Source organism: Mastigoproctus giganteus, chromosome 13 (genome assembly GCF_048544385.1).
Source record: "Mastigoproctus giganteus isolate SK-2022 chromosome 13, ASM4854438v1, whole genome shotgun sequence".
NCBI classification, from domain to species: domain Eukaryota; kingdom Metazoa; phylum Arthropoda; class Arachnida; order Uropygi; family Thelyphonidae; genus Mastigoproctus; species Mastigoproctus giganteus.
In genome coordinates, this window is record NC_143587.1 from 128,389,369 (window position 1) to 128,407,838 (window position 18,470).

The 18,470-nt window shown below is 37.3% G+C and overlaps 1 protein-coding gene across 4 annotated transcripts in view; it reads left to right on the top strand.

Annotated features, from left to right (window-relative positions):
- LOC150076433 (uncharacterized) overlaps positions 1 to 18,470 on the top strand; it is an 840,218-nt gene that overhangs the window by 499,873 nt on the left and 321,875 nt on the right. For all 4 annotated transcript variants that reach the window (XM_090388172.1, XM_090388173.1, XM_090388175.1 and 1 more), the window contains exon 10: positions 9,192 to 9,461. In XM_090388172.1, coding sequence (XP_090244298.1) covers positions 9,192 to 9,461 — 270 coding nt within the window. The remainder of the gene's footprint in view (positions 1 to 9,191; positions 9,462 to 18,470) is intronic.

An 18,470-nucleotide genomic window follows, 5' to 3' on the forward strand; every position in this document is an offset into this window, starting at 1 on the left:
TTTTTTGACCCACCTAACACTGCCTCGATAGCATCAGCAAATATTCTTGCACTCTTTCTATTTAAGTGTATCCCATCGCTATAGAAGCAGTCTCTCCTTTTAACAAGTACAGACCAGGCTGAAAAAATTCTACCCTTTGAGCCTTGGACAATCTTTCCAGGGCCGAATTGATCGACAAGGCTCTCATCAGATACTCCCTCCTGTCATGTCTGGGCAGAATTGAAGACACTTTCAAATTCAACCCTCATTCTCGGCTTTTGTTCAACAGTGACCTGTACTTGTTAAGTAATTCTGCCGGTCTCCTACTCTTAATATTATTAGTGCCAACGTGAACAACTATATCACCTTTTGTGCACTTAAAAGATGATATTCGCTCTACATCGTCATCAACCTTTGCCCCTGGGAGACATACTCTGGTCCTGTTCCACCTATCCTTTTTACAATGCATGTTCCTTGTTTTTTTGACAATAGAGTCACGAACAACTACTAATTCCTGTGTGACCAGCGCATTCTCCCTTGGGGGTTGCCGCTGTGTTGCATGATGACCAAGTGCAAGCTCTGGCATTGATGTGGGCAGCTGAGAGCTTGTTGGGCCCCTCAGTTTAGATACTTCGAGGGCATCCAGCCTGTCTTTCAAGCTCTCATATAGGCCCATAACAACGCTGAGTTGTTGTCTGATTTCGTTACACTCCTTGCATTGCGCACACACAAAGACATCCCCCATGGCAATATCATGTCCCGTACCCGATTCCACAAACATCATGCAAGCAGTGCATTTTAAAAGGCTTCGATTCAGAGGGCAACTGCCACCCCTCAGTTCTCCTCTGAGCCACAGCACTCCCATTAGCTTGAGCCTTTTGCTTTGCTGCTCTGGTCTGAGTCATGATTTCTATTTAATTTCAATAAAATTTCAATTTCAGTACAAAATTATAACCCTAAACTTGTATCCTAACACAATTATAATGCTATATATATTTTTCAGTATCAAGTATTATCTATGAGTTCCCTTTATGTAACTTCCTTATCAAGTTATGTATTAATTAATTATGTTACGTTTGTAATCTAAGTCGTTATATGTATTTAGTTAAAAGTACAATTTAATTGACAATGAAGTTTAACAAAATTAATAGATTTTACTGATTAATTGACAGTATTATATTATATACTATACTATACTATGCTATGCTATCTAGTTCAGGATATAACGTTGTATCCTATAACAAAGGCGGCAAGTTACGAACGGTAAATCTACGGACACTTAAGTATTAATTAACTTCCGAATCTCGCTGTCTCAATTCAGAATAAACTAACGATTCTGACTAGGTATATAAGATACTTATAGAAAATAATTTGATGTAACAATTGGTCAATAAAGCGGCTAAATATGGCTAAAAAACTTCTCGTTCAGCGGAGCTGCAACTTGTAACACGTGGATTTGATACCGTTACCGATACTCTTATGCAATTACAAGGCCGAGTAAAGAATAAATACACCAGATTAATCAGAAAATCACAAAATAATGCTATACTACTAAATTTAAATCAAAAGTTTTAGAAAAACAATTTCAAATCAGTAAATAAGAAAATCCACTTAGTGGCTTTGAACAGGTCTGGTTCCCACTCCAAAACATCTTTTGTTGCTGATGTTTTGGCAAACCATCTTTTGCCAAAACATCAGCAATAAAAAGTTACATACCAGCCTTGAGAAGATTCAAAACAAATTCAGAGAAACAAAAGTTAAACTTTTCTTCAAAAACAGAAGAACAATATAACTTACCATTTACTATCCATGAACTACATAGAGCTTTGTCAACATCTAGGCATAGCTCTGTAGGACCAGATAATATCCATTAATTGATGGTACAGGAACTAAGTGCTGAATCACTGCAGTCACTCCTTGATCTGTTCAATATACTCTACCTGGAAGATACATTCTCTAAACAATGGCATCATGCTACAGTACTTGCCTTCCTTAAACCAGGTAAATACCCAACAAATCCCACTTACTATAGACCTATTGCCTTGACCAGTTGCCTTTGCAAAATTCTCGAAAAGATGGTGGAACGTCAACTAATATTGGTACCTTGAAAATTTCAATCTCTTACATTCTGCACAATTCGGCATTCAGAAAAACAGATCAGCACTAGATATACCAGTAAGACTAGAGAATTGCATTCAGAATGCATTCCTTAGATCGGAACACCATGTAATGGTTTTCTTTGACATCAGTAAGGCCTATGATTCCATGTGGAAGTATGGACTACTCTGTGAATTACATTTCCATGGACTTCGGGGCCATCTCCCGATTTTCATACGGAACTTCCTAGACAAGCGAACATTCCAAGCTCGATTTAAAACTTCAAAAAACATCAATACTTTCGAGAGACAGTTACAAGGAGCAATAAATAAGATCAGTACATGGGCACAAATCAATGGTTTTCAACTTTGTCCTCAAAAAACGTTGTGCATCCATTTTTGCTGACAATGTAAACTGCACCCACATCCAGAACTACAACTGAATGGACAACCAATAGCAGTTCAACCCAGCATACGATTCTTAGGAATCGTATGCTGGGTTGAACTGGGTTGAACTTAGATCATTAACTTACCTTCCTGGAACATATTAAAAGACTAAGAACATTCTGCCAACAAAAACTAAATAGCATCCTTCTTCTCCCAGCAACAAAGTGGGGAGCTGATCGCCTTACCTTATTATGACTATACAGATCTTTAATTTTAAAATTTGGGGGTCTAAAGAGCTTAATGAATATGGGGCTGAAGAATGAGGAATGAAGAGAATAATCGCCCCATATTCATTAAACGTTTTAGACCCCTAAATTTTAATTTTAATGTCAATCTACAGGAATGAAGAGAAGAATAGGTTCCATATTTACTAAGCTGTTTAGACCTTCAAAATTTAATTTTAATGTCAATCTACATAATGGTTTCCTTGCTGGCAGAGGTATGGTGTTTGAAGACAGAAGTTGAGTTGAGCACTCAATATTGAGACCGAGGGGTCTGAACACTACTGTTCTGACAGTGAGGAAGATGTTTCGCATTTTTTGTAAAATTTATATCTCCTTCACAAAGAATTGTTGGCGTGTTAGACTAGGAGAGTTTGTTGGAAAAGAAACATCCTATATCAAAAATAAAGGTAATCCCTGTTGTTTTCATAGTAGATAGAAATATATACAATATTCACTTTTTGCAGTTTCCAGTATGAAATTGCTCTATCTTTGGACACACTATTTTTTTCATAATTCATTTTGGTGGACATGATCATACCTGTGGTATGAAGGCATGTTATATTGAGGTTGCACTGTAAAATTAAGAAACAAACTTGTTATATAGGGTTATTACTATTTGTAAAAGAATAAGTGAAGTTTATCTCAATATGATATGTAGAACACTTCCGTATGATACACTCCAGAAATTAAAATGAAAACAATTAAAAAAACCGAAAATCTTACATTACAGTAAGAAATAATTAACAATTATTAAAAATTAAGTAAAAAATGAATTTAACGAAAAAAAATGCAAAACGATTTTCCTTCCTGAAGCTGACAATGCTTTTCGACTGTATGTCGTGATCACAAGAATGAAAATTACTGAAAAGAGGTGAGAGTGGAACTTAAATAGGGATTATTTGTCTTCGCGCATGCGGGTAAAGGACCACGAGTCAGAGATTAGATATGGCCGGCAAACATTAACAGAATTCTCATGTAATTTAATTTCGACGGTTTCTGCATAATTACGTTGGACTCTAAATGTTTTGGCCTTGTTAAATAAAAAAGTATGTTTTTCATTAATGGCATGAAAGGCTAATTCTGATGCTGCTGAACGAGAAGCAAGAACTGAGGTCGCATGTTGATTAACATGAAAATTCAGAGGAAACCGCGTAGAACCCTGATAAGATGATTCGCGATCACCGCAAGAAATGTGTACTAGGTCATTTATTTGTGTTGTGAATGAGGAGAGGACTCAGCAATTGTTCAGTATAGTGTGTAATTTCCATATTGGCCTGGCTACAACCGTTGAAATTGAATTACATGAGAATTCTGTTAATGTTCGCCGGCCATATCTAATCTCTGACTCGTGGTCCTTTAAGCGCATGCACAAAGACAAATAATCCCTATTTAAGTTCCATGCTCACCCGTCAGAACTGCTGACGAGGTTACTAGGAGACGGTCGTGTTCAAAGCCGCAAAGTGGATTTTTCTTATTTATTGATTTGAAATTATTGTTTTTCTAAAACTTTTGATTTAAATTTAGTAGTATAACATTATTTTGTGATTTTCTGATTAATTTGGTGTATTTATTCTTTACTCGGCCTTGTAATTGCATAAAAGTATCGGTAAGGGTATCCACGTGTTTGCAACTCCGCTGAACGAGAAGTTCTTTAGCCATATTTAGCCGCTTGATTGAATATTTTTTACATCGAATTATTCCTGTAAGTAGCTTATAGACCTAGTAAAGATTGTTAGTTTATTCTGAATTGAGGCAGCGAGATTTGAAAGTTAATTAATAGTTAAGTGTCCGTAGATTCACCGTTCGTAACTTTCCCGCCCTTGTGATACGATAGTTATATACCGCCTTTGTGATACTAGATAGCGTTAGTTGAACTTCGTTAGCAGTTAAATTGTACTTTTAAATAAATACATATAACGACTTAGATTACAACCGTAATATAATTAATTATATTTAACATAATTAATAACATAACATAATTAATTATAATTAATTAATAAATTAATAGAATCATGACTCAAACCAGAGCAGCAAAGCAAAAGGATCAAGCTAATAGAAGTGCTGTAGCTCAGAGCAGAACTGAGGGGGGCAGTTGTCCTCTGACTCACAGCCTTATAAAATGCACTGTTTGCTTGATGTTTGCAGAGCAATCGGGTACGGGACATGATACTGCCATGGGGATGTCATTGAGTGTGCGCGATGCAAGGAGTGTATCGATATCAGGCAACAACTCAGCGTTCTTGTGGGCCTATATGAGAGCTTGAAGGACAGGGTGGATGCCCTCGAAGAAACTAAATTGAGGGGCCCATCAAGCTCTCAGCTGCCCACATCAACGCCAGAGCTTGCACTTGGGCATCGCGTGACACAGAGACAACCCCCAAGGCAGAATGCGCTGGTCCCAAAGGAACTAGTAGTTGTTGGTGACTCTATTGTCAGGGAAATGGGGAACATGCTTTGTAAAAAGGATAGGTGGAACAGGACCAGGGTATGTCTGCCAGGGGCAAAGGTTGATGACGTTGTAGAGCGAATACCATCTTTTAAGTGCACAAAAGGTGATATAGTTGTTCACGTTGGCACTAATAATATTAAGAGTAGGAGACCGGCAGAATTACTTAACAAGTACAGGTCACTGTTGAACAAAAGCCGAGAATGAGGGTTGAATTTGAAAGTGTCTGCAATTCTGCCCAGACACGATAGGAGGGAGTATATGATGAGAGCCTTGTCGATCAATTCGGCCCTGGAAAGATTGTGCAAGGCTCAAGGGGTAGAATTTTTTTCATCCTGGACTGTACTTGTTAACAGGAGAGATTGCTTCTACAGGGATGGGATACACTTAAATAGAAAGGGTGCAAGAATATTTGCTGATGCTATCGAGGCAGTGTTAGGTGGGTCGGAAAACTGCTAGCTTGGGGGGAGACAAAGACCATAGATTGACAGTAGCCACTGGCAGAGGTGAAAGAGATTCTTGCACTGCTTCTATTAGAATGAGCAGAAGCCTGAAAAACAAGATGCATGATATTTCAGAGACTGCTGGGAGCCATTGCGGTACAAGTAAACACATGGGTTGTGTTAGGGTAGCTAAGAATAGAAACAGGTGCAGGTATTCTTGCGTGTACACCAATGCTAGGAGTTTAGTAAATAAATTTGATGAATTTGAGGTATTGCTCAAAACATCAAAGGCAGATATTGTTGGAATATCAGAGACGTGGTGTCACACAGATATAAGGGATGCAGAACTGGAATTTGGGGAGTACAACGTCTACAGAAAGGATAGACAGGATAGGAAGGGGGGAGGGGTTATGCTATTAGTTAAGAAACACATAAAAACCAAGGAAGTGAAGACAGTCGACATCGCTGGACAGTGCAGTGTTGAGTCAGTTTGGTGTGACATAAGCATTGGGCGATCAAAATTGAGAGTAGGAGTGTGCTATAGGCCTAATGACTCTGATGAGTATAATAAGAAACTATACAGGGAAATAGAGTGGGCCAGTAAATCATAGTCTTATAATGGGAAATTTTAATTTCCCAGATATTGACTGGAGTTTGGGGGCTGGTCACTCACACACTAGCAGGGCTTTTGTGGATTTATTGGATGATTGTTTTCTACATCAGCATGTTCGGAGGCAACTAGAGGGAGTAATACTGTTGATTTGATTATCAGCAGTGATTCTTCATGCATTAAGAATCTGCAGATAAATGAACCACTAGGTGGCAGTGATCACAGTGTGCTGAAGTGGGATTTACTCAAAGAGGTAACTACCATTAGGGGTAAGGGAAGGGTTATTGCTTCCGTAAAGGCAACTACGATGGACTGAGACAGTATTTAAATTCTATACAGTGGGACCAACTGATGATGTTACCAACAGCAAATTCAAAATGGGAAGCATTCAAAGAACTTATCTTGGAAGCTACTAGGCTTTACATACCAACTAAGAAATATTGTTCAAGGTTTAGGCCAAAATGGATGTCAGATGAACTAATGAGGCATATGGCAGAGAAGAAAAATGCATGGGATACTTACAAATTAACACATGACACAGAAGCCTGTGATAGATACAAGTTGATATGCAACCAAGTTACAAAGGAGGTTAGGCAGGCGAAGGCAGATTACGAGAAATCCTTGGCAAGGGATGCAAAGAAAAACAGCAAAGAGTTCTTTACTTATGTAAACTCAAGAAGGAAGGGGATGAATCAGATTGGTCCACTTGATATTGATGGGTCAAATGTTAATGATCCTGCTCAGGTAGCTAACAAACTAAATGAATATTTTGCATCGACATTCACATATGAGGAGTTATTCAGCGAGGGGAATGCCAGAGGTGTATTCAACTCTAGCAGTAAGCTACAGAATCTTGAAATAACTGGGAGTAAAGTGGAGGAGAGAAACTGTTGAAGATAAACACAAGAAAGGCACCCGGGGTGGATGGGATCTATCCAGTTATATTAAAGGAGGCAGCAAAGGAAGTAAGCAAACCCTTAGCCATAATTATGAGAGCTTGCTTGGACTCAGGGGAGGTACCCATAGACTGGAAATGTGCAAATGTGACCCCAATTCACAAAGGAGGATCAAAAGGCTGACACAAGTAATTATAGACCTGTGAGCTTAACTTCTGTTCCAGGAAAATTAATGGAGGCACTGGTTAAAGAAGCACTGCAGGATCATTTAGACAAGACTTCAGTTATAGCTCGGACACAGCATGGTTTTGTTAAGGGGAAGTCTTGCCTGACCAATTTGATTGGATACTATAATGCAGTCACAAAAGAACTGGATGCAGGGAATAGCTTTGATATTATATACTTGGATCTTAGAAAGGCTTTCGATACTGTTACACATGGAAGACTGCTACACAAATTGGAGCAGTGTGACATTGGAGGAAAATTGCTGCTATGGATAAAGGGGCGGTTTAGGGGGAGAAGACAGAGAGTGGTAATCAATGGACACTGCTCATCGTGGACTAATGTTATTAGTGGAGTCCCTCATTGCTCAGTGTTGGGTCCATTATTGTTTTCTGTATTTATAAATGATATTGATGATGGTATATCAAGCTTAATGTCCAAGTTTGCAGATGATAGAAAGGTTGGCAGGGTTGTCAAGGACACTACTGACACTATGCTACTGCAACAGGATTTGGAAAGGTTGAGCAGATGGACTGAGAGGTGGCAAATGAAGTTTAACATTGAGAAATGTAAAGTACTACACATGGGAAACAGCAACCCCAGAGCAACGTATCAACTCTGTGGTACTACACTGACAGTGGTAGAGAATGAAAAGGACCTGGGGGTGGTTGTGCAGGCAGAAATGAAGTTCTCTGAACAGTGCAGACGGGCGGCAAGAGTAGCTCATGGAATATTGTCAATGATATACAGGAATTTTTCCAGCAGGGATAAGGAAGTGATCATTCCCTTGTATAAGGCAATGGTCAGGCCACACCTAGAGTACTGTATACAGGTGTGGAGGCCTCATTTCAAGAAGGATGTAGAGCTGCTGGAACGAGTACAGAGAAGGGCAACAAGATTAGTGAATGGAACAAAGGGGTGCTCTTACAAAGAAAGGCTTAAGTTTTCCAAATTACAGTGTCTGGAGACTATGCACCAGCGAGGTGATTTGATAGAGGTGTATAAAGCCTTGAATGGTTTGAGCTTGCTCAATGCTGATGGTATTCTTCCTCTAGCTCAGAAAAATCACCTGAGAGGGCATAAATTCAAATTGAGGAAAGACAGATGTAGGATAGACGTGCGGAAATTTGCCTTTAGCCAGCGGGTGGTTGGTTGGTGGAAAAGATTTCCATCCCTTGTAGTGGAGGTTGATAGCCTAAATAAGTTTAAGGCTCAGCTGTACAGGTATTTTGAACGAACAGAGGGGTGAATTGGAAATGGTTTTTTTTTTTTTTTTTTTTTGGCTGATGCTGCATAAGCTTGCTTTCTTGCATCAAATGCCTCTACTAATGCTAATGCTTTTCAGTAATTTTCATTCCTGTGATCACGACATACGGTTGAAAAGCATTATCAACCTCAGGAAGGAATATCATTTTGCATTTTTTTCATTAAATTTTTTTACTTAATTTTTAATTGCACTCATTTGATTTTTAATTGTGTTCATTTGATTTTTAATTATTGTTAATTATTTCTTACTTCTTACTTATTATTTCTTTTGTTTTAATTTCTGGAGTATATCATACGGAAGTGTTCTACGTATCATATTGAGGTAAACTTCTCTTGTTCTTTTACAAATATTGATATCAATGTAGAATGTATTGAGTATTATAGCTCTAGTTCATACTATCAAATAGGGTTATTACACAGTAGCTTAACAGTAACTTCTTATTCTGATAGCAGTATTTAAGAAATCCATATTCTTTAATTGTCAATTAATAGTATAAATAGACAAAATGATTACAGATTAATTTGTGTAAATATTAAAGACACTAAATCATAATATTTTCAGGTGCCACTACTACATCCCGACAATGGGAGTGTGAAACAGTTTCCAGGGCTGCTCTTCCTTCCTCCTGGGTACCTCATGGACCACTTGTGACACCTGCTGTGTGGTTAAGTCAAGGAACTTATGCCTCTCCAACTGCTACTAGTGCCACAGTTCCTACAGTACCAGTTGGGCCTATTGACCCTCCATCCATCACCCTGCCTCCTGGTGGCTATCAGTTAGCAAGGGATTCCATCACAGGCCATTTGTTTCTTATTCCTGCAGCTAATATTGGTAACTTTTGTAATTTCCATTTACTTAGTTAAAATTGTTTTAATTATTAATAAAATTACTACTTTGTTCTAATTTAACCTGAGTCCAAACATTTGTACTCTAAATAAAGCAGTTGACAATGGCCTCACCAACTTATGTGTAGTTATGTTTTGTAGTTTTACAAGAACTTCTGTATTGAATGAATTAAGCAACTTTTTAAACCAGGAGACATCTTGAATGAAGGAACTTTGTAAAGCAAGAGAAAGTCCTTCCCTTCTCATTATTTTGTATCGAGAGGCATAATTAAGTGATTAATAACATTCGCCACCATGAACTTAATTTATACTAATATATCAACTGTTTGTAGTTAATTTTTATGCATAAATCTGAAAATAAAATTTCTTTTCAAAATTTGAAAAATTTTAATTTCTTTTTAAAATTTTGTGGTAGTAATCCCTCTTACTACCACCATAGAGGCAGTTGTCGTTTGCCTCTTTGTAGGTTTGATTTGTTCTGTATATTTGCCACCTGGGATAAACCTCTCCCGTCATACTTGATGATCTGATTAAGCAGCTGCCTTCTCCTCTTCTCTTATTAGGAGATCCCAAGGGATATAAGATCTTATATAAAAAAATGGACATAAAATAACAAATAATTCCTCCCTCCTAAATGTAGGAAATAGTACCTTTTTCCACATACTTCCCCGTAAAAGGCAGGGGATGAATCTGATTGGTCCACTTGATATCGATAGATCGACTGTTGATGATCCTGCCCAGATAGCAAACAAACTGAATGAGTATTTTGCATCTACATTCACGCACGAGGAGTTATTAAGGTTTGGAAATGGCAGAAGTTTATCAAATTGTAGCAGGATACTTAATGATTTTGTAATAACTGAGAGCAAAGTGGAGAAGAAATTGTTGAAGTTAAACATAAGAAAAGCACCTGGGGTGGATGGGATCTATCCAGTTATATTAAAGGAGACGGCAAAGCAACTAAGTAAACCCTTGGCCATGATTATGAGAGCATCCTTGGACTCGGGAGAGGTTCCCACGGACTGGAGATGTGCAAATGTATCCCCAATTCACAAAGGGGGATCGAAGGGTGACACGAGTAATTACAGACCAGTTAGTTTAACTTCTGTTCCGGGTAAAATAATGGAGTCACTTGTTAAAGATGCATTGCAGGATCATCTAGACAAGACTGCTGCAATAATTCAGACACAGCATGGGTTTGTTAAGGGAAACTCTTGTTTGACAAATTTGATAAGATATTATGATGTGGTTACAAAGGAACTGGATGCAAAAAATAATTTTGATATCATATATTTGGATTTCAGGAAAGCTTTTGACACTGTTGTGCATGAAAGACTATTGTACAAATTGGAGCAGAATGGTATTAAGGATAAGTTGCTACAATGGATAAAAGGATGGTTAAGTGGGAGAAGACAGAGGGTGATAATCAATGGGTGCTGCTCTTCGTGGACTAATGTTATTAGTGGAGTCCCACAGGGTTTGGTGTTGGGTCCGCTGTTGTTTTGTATATTTATCAATGATATTGATGAAGGTATATCAGGCTTAATGTCAAAGTTTGCAGATGATACAAAGGTGGGCAGGGTTGTTAATGACAGTAATGGCAGTGTGGTACTGCAACAGGATCTAGATAATTTGGGCAGATGGGCTAAGAAGTGACAACTGAAGTTTAAACTTGACAAATGCAAAGTACTGCATATGGGTAGAAGTAACCCCAGAGAAACGTACCAACTGTGTGGTACTACACTTAAGGTGGTAGAAAATGAAAAAGACCTAGGAGTAATTGTGCAGGCAGATATGAAGTTTTCTGAGCAATGCAGACAGGCTGCCAGGGCAGGTCATGAGGTTTTGTCAATGATATATAGGAATTTTGCTAGCAGGGAAAAGGAGGTGATTATCCCTCTGTATAAGGCAATGGTCAGGCCACACCTTGAGTACTGCGTACAGGTCTGGAGGCCTCATTTTAGGAAGGATGTAGATTTGCTTGAGTGTGTACAGAGAAGGGAAACAAGATTGGTGAGGGGAATGAAGGGATCCTCTTACCAAGAGAGGCTTAAGTTCTGCAAATTGCAGTGGCTGGAGACTAGGCACCTGCGTGGTGATCTGATTGAGGTATATAAGGCCTTGAATGGGTTGAGCATGCTGAATTCTGATGAGATCCTTCCACTTGTTCAGATTACGAACCTAAGGGGTCATAAATTCAAATTAAGAAAAGACAGATGTAAGATAGATGTGTGGAAATTTGCCTTTAGCCAGTGGGTGGTTAATTGTTGGAACGAACTTCCATCTGTCATTGTGGAAGTTGATAGTTTGAATAAATTTAAGGAGGAACTGGACAGGCATTTGGAGGGAATGGTGTGGTTTTTTTTTTTTTTTTTTTTTTGGCTGATGCTGCATGAGCTCATATACATGCTTTCTTGCATCACATGCTGCCACCACTACTACTACTACATCTTCCGCTGTTGATCTTCCTATCTGCTCCATTTCTTTGCCCCCTTTGTTCACATGGGAGTTGAGGATGGTCCCTGTGAGAGAAGACCATATTGAGCACAATGGATATCACAGTTGAGATTTGAAGAGGCTGAATTTTTTTCAACAGCTGGCACAGTTTGACATCATGGAATTTAGTCACGTGCGTATCAGTTATACAATGATGTACATCACATAGAATATTATCCGTGCAGCTGAAGATGCAAGACCCAAAACATCTGCATGATTCCAGTATTTCTAAAACATTGATGAAATTCTGGATATATAGCAGTAAAAAAAGAACAAAACAAGGCATGGGGAATAATCTTCTGCTATCCTATCACAGAAAATACACTGCCTTTTAAACATACATGTGCCAAAGTGCACTACATTGAACATCAGAGCCAGAAGGAATCTTGTTGCAGATCTGACTGCAGTTGCAAATACTCTAGAGAAAAATACTTGTAAAAATCTCAGCAATGACATCATTCTCTCCAGAATCCCTGACCTTAAAAGTTAAAAAAAGACATATTTTTCTTTAAAAGGGCATGAACCATATCACAAGTCCTTTTACACAAGAAGAACTAAGAGCAGCATTATATCTCTTACAACTAGGTTCTGTTTGGCCAAGTAACAGGGAGATCGTGCTAGGGAAACAAGTCAAGGGCTGTGTCAAAATAGTAAACTATACAAGAACACTAATTCTTAACTGCATATATAGTAATCACAGAAGTGTCACCAATGAAATAAGTCAGATAAATAAAAAATAAAAAGGTAGTGGTTGTTAAAGGCAAAGGAATGGGTTTCAATTTGAAGGAAAAATATTATGACAGCTTAACACCTTAAGCTGTGTGTGACCTCCATCGACTTGGAAATAGCTCACAGAATGCAAATACATTAGAATTATGGTATCACTTTAAAGCTATAGTTAGAGATGCATTGAAAGCATATATATGATTAAGAAAATATAGCAAAAGGATTTCGGGTGGGTGAATAATGAAATAGCCAGTTTAATAGAGCATGAAACATAACAGAAACATAACAGAAAAACATGACATGAAAAAGTTACAGCAATAAAAAGTATTGAAGTCTATAACAGTTACAAATTGATCTGACAATAGCACAGAAAAGGTTATGAGAACTTGCTGGCTAAGCAAGCAAAGAACAGGGAGACAGAAAACCTTTTACTTTACAGTTGTCACTCCCAGTAAACAAATATTTTGAATAAAATTTTAGTTATAAGTTACAAATAAAAAATTTATTTCAATGATGAATTACTGAATAATTTAATTTCTTATAATAAATTTAATTTTGAATATGATAACTATTTTTATTTGCAAACAAAATGAGCACATTTTATTTTGAAAAATTTTTGCCCAACACCTGGTACCCACCCACACATGGATATGTTATAATTTTTTTATTTTTTTTTAAATAAATGGGTAATTAATTCACTAAACTGTTTAATATAATAATTCAAATATAAAATGGACAGTATCTAAATCATATAAATAGTGTGAACTAATCTGAAAAAAACTAGGAAACAGTAACATCTAGCATGTTGCCTGACCTTTTCGTGAGCACTCCCATGAAAAGGTTAAGAAGCAATCTAGATGTTACTGTTTTAGATGTTACAGGCATGAAAACATTACTGACTCACTAAGTATAGTATTGTTAAAATCAAGTATTACTGCCACTAATTTTGAAACAAAAGCTGACATGCATTACATATTTTGTCATTTTTTTCACAAAGCTTAAAGACAGATGATAGTGTTCCTAGTCTTTTAAACCATTTTCACATATAATGCTGAGAAACCAATAACATTCCATTTTCAAACCTGCTCAAGTAAGTCTGCATCCATGATTGAAAAGGTATATAGAGTTTCAACCACTAATCTTGAGCTAGTCATTAATGCACAATAGATAATTCACTTGAAGGGACTGTCGAACCAGGTGCCATTATCATTACATTACATTAAGTAGTACCATTATAATCTATTATACATTATCAAAACATATTCTTGAATATGTGTTTGTTCATAATATTGGCCTAGAGTTTTGCATATGTAAAAATAATTTGTATATATCATTCGAAAAGTCTCAACCAGGAATGGAATTGAGAGTTAATGATTTTAATCAGAATTTAATGAGGTTATTTTTAAATATGAAATTAACTGACATTTTTGCAGATGACTAACTGATATTGTAAATCAGGGTATTAAAAGTAACAGGCTAACAGTTCACAAGTAGTGTAATACATAAAAGTGTTTTGTGCACATTTTTATTATATGTTATCAAATCCAAATCTAGGTGTGTTTTTTTATGAAAACCCCAAACACAAGAGGTATTAGAACCTGTAGTACTTCGTACCAAACATGGATTGGAGGTTGAGAAGATGAAAGAGGATATTTTTTTACACTAGCCTTGAACTTTATGTTAACTGGTTGCAGCACGTGTTCAGACTGCTTTGGAAGAGAGAGAGAGAGAGAGAGAGAGGGGGGGGGGGAATTATAGAAACCAATTCAGAAGAACAATGCCCATGGAAGTATCTATAGAACAGGTATGCAGCAGAAACAGAATGTCTATGGGACAGAATGGAGAGAGACTGTTAGAGATGAGTTATTAATTAATCTAACTGCCCTCTTTTGAATGGAATCTAGAAGCCTGAGAGAGGTTTTGGGGGCACCACCACCACAGATACGGGAACAATATTCCATGGTGGGGCAGATTTGCAACTTTTACAGAGTGAACAGCTGTTTGGAAGAAAAGTAATGCTGAGAGCGAAAGAGAATATCCTGTTTTTTGAAGTAATATTTGTAATGTGCTTATGCCAAGAGAGAGAGAGAGATTAGAAGTCAGGATAATCCCTAATAGAAATATATGATCTTGCCTAGAAATCGGAGTGTCAGTGAAGATGAGCATAGGAGCAGAAGAATCCTTTTTGCGAGATATAAGACAGGATTGAGTTTTAAAAGGATTGAAATCAACTAAGTTATTTTTTCCCCACTGGAGATCAGCATTTAAGGAATTGGTAGTGGATATTCGAGAAGTTGAAGCTGTTTGTGCAGGGCAAGGTTTCTTAAACTGGAAGGTGGACTGCAGTGTGCTAGCATCAGCAAAACTATGGATAGGATTTCTGGTCAATGGAAGAAAGTTATTAATACAGGCAACCCCTGTATAACATGGTACTTCTACAACACGGTTTTGCACTAACATGATTGATAAATTGTGGCAATCCTCGCATAACCTGGTACTTATACAACACGTTCAGAGAAATGTGGCAAACCTCGCATAATGAGATATTTTTGAGCTTTTATGCAGGGAAAATCTTGCTATTATATTAGATTTAATTTTTCAACGTTTCCATTCTCTTTTGTGATTTTGCATTGAGCATTTTATTATTGATCTTATATTATTTCTTCCTGATTAGGAGTTCCACCCCATGACAGGTATTGCTACCAAGTACACAGGGTAGTTATGTCTACTGTTACTGTTAGTCGATGAACTCTCTGACTATTCTACAGGTGTTCAGAATTGCAACTTTCTGGAGTTCCTTGTAGGTGTTCTCTGGGAGTCCTATTGCTGCTAGGCTGTTATGTAGGGTCTTTGGCACTATACCAGTGGTTGACACGATGACTGGGATAGTTGTTATTTGTTGCATATGTCTCATCTCTTTGATCTCCTGTCTTAGGTTTGTGTATTTACTCATGGGTTTTCTAGGGTTTGCCAGCGTTGGGTACTGCTATGTGAATTAGATAGGTAGTCTTTTCCTTCTTGTCAAGAAGGGTTATATCCAGTCCGTTGTGCTGGATTGTCTTTCATTATTATGGCACATCACAGTACTGCTTGTGGGTTGGGGTTTCTAGTACTGCTTGGGGTTCATACTTGTAATACAGTACACTTTCTTTGAGCAACTGGTATTTCTTATGTATTATCATGGCTACTTGGCCTTGTCCATGAGTGTACTCAGTCTGGGTGATCACCTTGCATCCCGCGGTGATGTGGTGGATCATTTCTAATGCCAGGTGATATCGTTGACATATGTCATCTAACACTCCAGGCTCCTTGGCGATGTACTTTCTGTAGTTCCTGGTGTTGATTAGCTGGTCTTGGATGGCGAGCATGAATCCTTCAATCTTGGGGAAAAGCATCCCGCTTGCAAGCCATGCATTGGAAGCCATTTTATCTATGTGATCCTGATGGAGCTTATTGTAGTGTCTGCTGTGGAGAGTATTCTTTGCCCATCTTTCTAGCTTCGTTTGTGCCATCTGGGATGGAGGGACTCCTTTCTTAGATTGAGTGGGGTATGCCACTTGTCTGTCTTCCTTATGGCCTGGTAGAGTGCTGCTGAATTTTTCTGGAAGTAATCCTCCAGGTTAGCTATCACTGTTTTCGGTTGTTCGATGAAGTCTACAGGCCCCCTTCCTCCCTCTTTCCGAGCTATTGTCAGTCTCTCCACAGTTGACTTTGGCTCTTGGTCATTATTGTCCTTGTGTTTCTCATGATATCCTCCAGCTCAATGTTAGTTTAATCTGTGATCCCAAAGTATGTTAGCACTGGAGCTGCATAGGTGTTTATGGCTTTATGTTTGTGTTCCCTCCATTCAGTTTTGCTTTCAGCAGGCTTATGTGTCTGTGGTGGTATTTTTCGGTCAGGCAGGCCTTGATTTCCTTGTGCGGTAACTGCTGAGTCTGCAACATCCCCAGGGAGGGTTACTTGGGAAGAAACCCTCCCTGGGGATGTTGCAGACTCAGCAAGATCTTTTCCTGGAAAAAGTCATAACCTTAAAATTCCCAATTCCCTGGAAGAGAAAAAACATTTCCCAAAAAATTTAGGTTTTTGTAATATACAGACTGCTGCATAGGTTATTTTAAAATGCTTAAGTTTTATTTAAATATAGTTGCAAATAATCATTTCATTTTCTGTATCTAATATTACGATCTATATTTTAGTCCAATCAGAAAAATACTGCACTTTCAGCATGAGAACGGCGATAGTTCCCTGGTAAAATAATTGTGTATTCCCTAAGTTCATCATAATTCCAGTCCCTTCTATGTGGGTCAGTGCATGCACAGCATGAAGTCATACGTTAAGTGTTAACTGTGACTAAAATGCTTTACATAAATTAAAACTCTGTTATATATGGAAGGACTGATATCCAAAAATCGACGAAGCTATATTAAACTGCTTTAAAACCCATGCAGCTCACAGTTGAAGCATTAAATAATCATAACGCAAATCTACTAACAAGTGAAGAAATTTTTAGATTCCTCTTTCGTAATTTGAAAAAACAAAATTCTATTTTAAGTAATAAGCTTTTAAAGGAATTTAAACAGCAGCTTTTTAAACAGCAGATAAAGGCTTAATATCCCTTATTAGCAATCCAAGTAAATTAAATGAGGTTAAAATGATTTTTTTTTTTTTTTGCTATGGCAAATAAAAATGAATTTCTGTGATCTGAAAATCAATAATGGAATGAATTTTCAAAGAAAAATGTACCTCAATAGAAGAATCTGAAACAGAAAATAATTTGAACAAAGAAGTGGAAATTTTGGAACCTAGGGAATTAGAAACAGATCTAAAAACAGAGTTAGCGAGAGAGATATCCATTTGAATGGCAAAAGCAGAACCAATCAAATAAGGTATTTTCATTGTTAAGTAGTGAGATGAATTTATATGAAGCAACATGTACACTGATACAGAATCTATAAATTTTATTAGATGCGCTGCTAACAATTAGACTTACTTCAACCCAAAATGAAAGAAATTTTTCTGCTTATTTGTATCTAAGCAAAGACCCAGGCTTTACAACTAAGCAATTAATGCACTGTGTTTTTTAAAATTTTATTTTAACAATAATTGTAAATGTTAAATGCTAATATTAGTTTTTCTTATTATTTGTTGTTTCAGTATTAGTGTTTACTTAGGTTTCTTTTATGGTATGCTGTACTAATATAATAAAATGTTCTGTTTATATTCATCAAACTATGAGTCATATTTTTTAATATCTAATTCTGATTAAATTTAATTTTTTTACTTATACACCATAATGTACACTTCATTATTATAGTGTTTTATGAATAGAATAAGGACAAAAATTTTTATCCAAGAGACAGCAAATGTTTAATTAAAAAAAATAAAATTTTCAGGAATTCTTGAGAATTCTTGGGAACTGCAAATTCCCATTCCCGAAGGTTAAAAAATGTCGGGAATTTAGAAACCCTATCCCTGGGTATTTGTAGGTCTCTCCCTCTGTCATGGCTTCGATCTCTTTACCAGTCTGCAGCTGGTAGTTTTAGCCAACTAATTTCCCCTGATGCAATCTGTGGGTCTTGCATAATAATAATTATTATTATTATTAGCCATATGGTACAAGGAAGCCTGAGACTTTTGCTGCACCAGTCAAAAATAAAATTCTTCAGTGTTACCCTGAGAGAGAGAGAGAGAGAGAGAGAGAGAGAGAGAGAGAGAGAGAGAGAGAGAGAGAGAATCACCAAAAAAGAGAAGAATGATGATATCCATCACATGA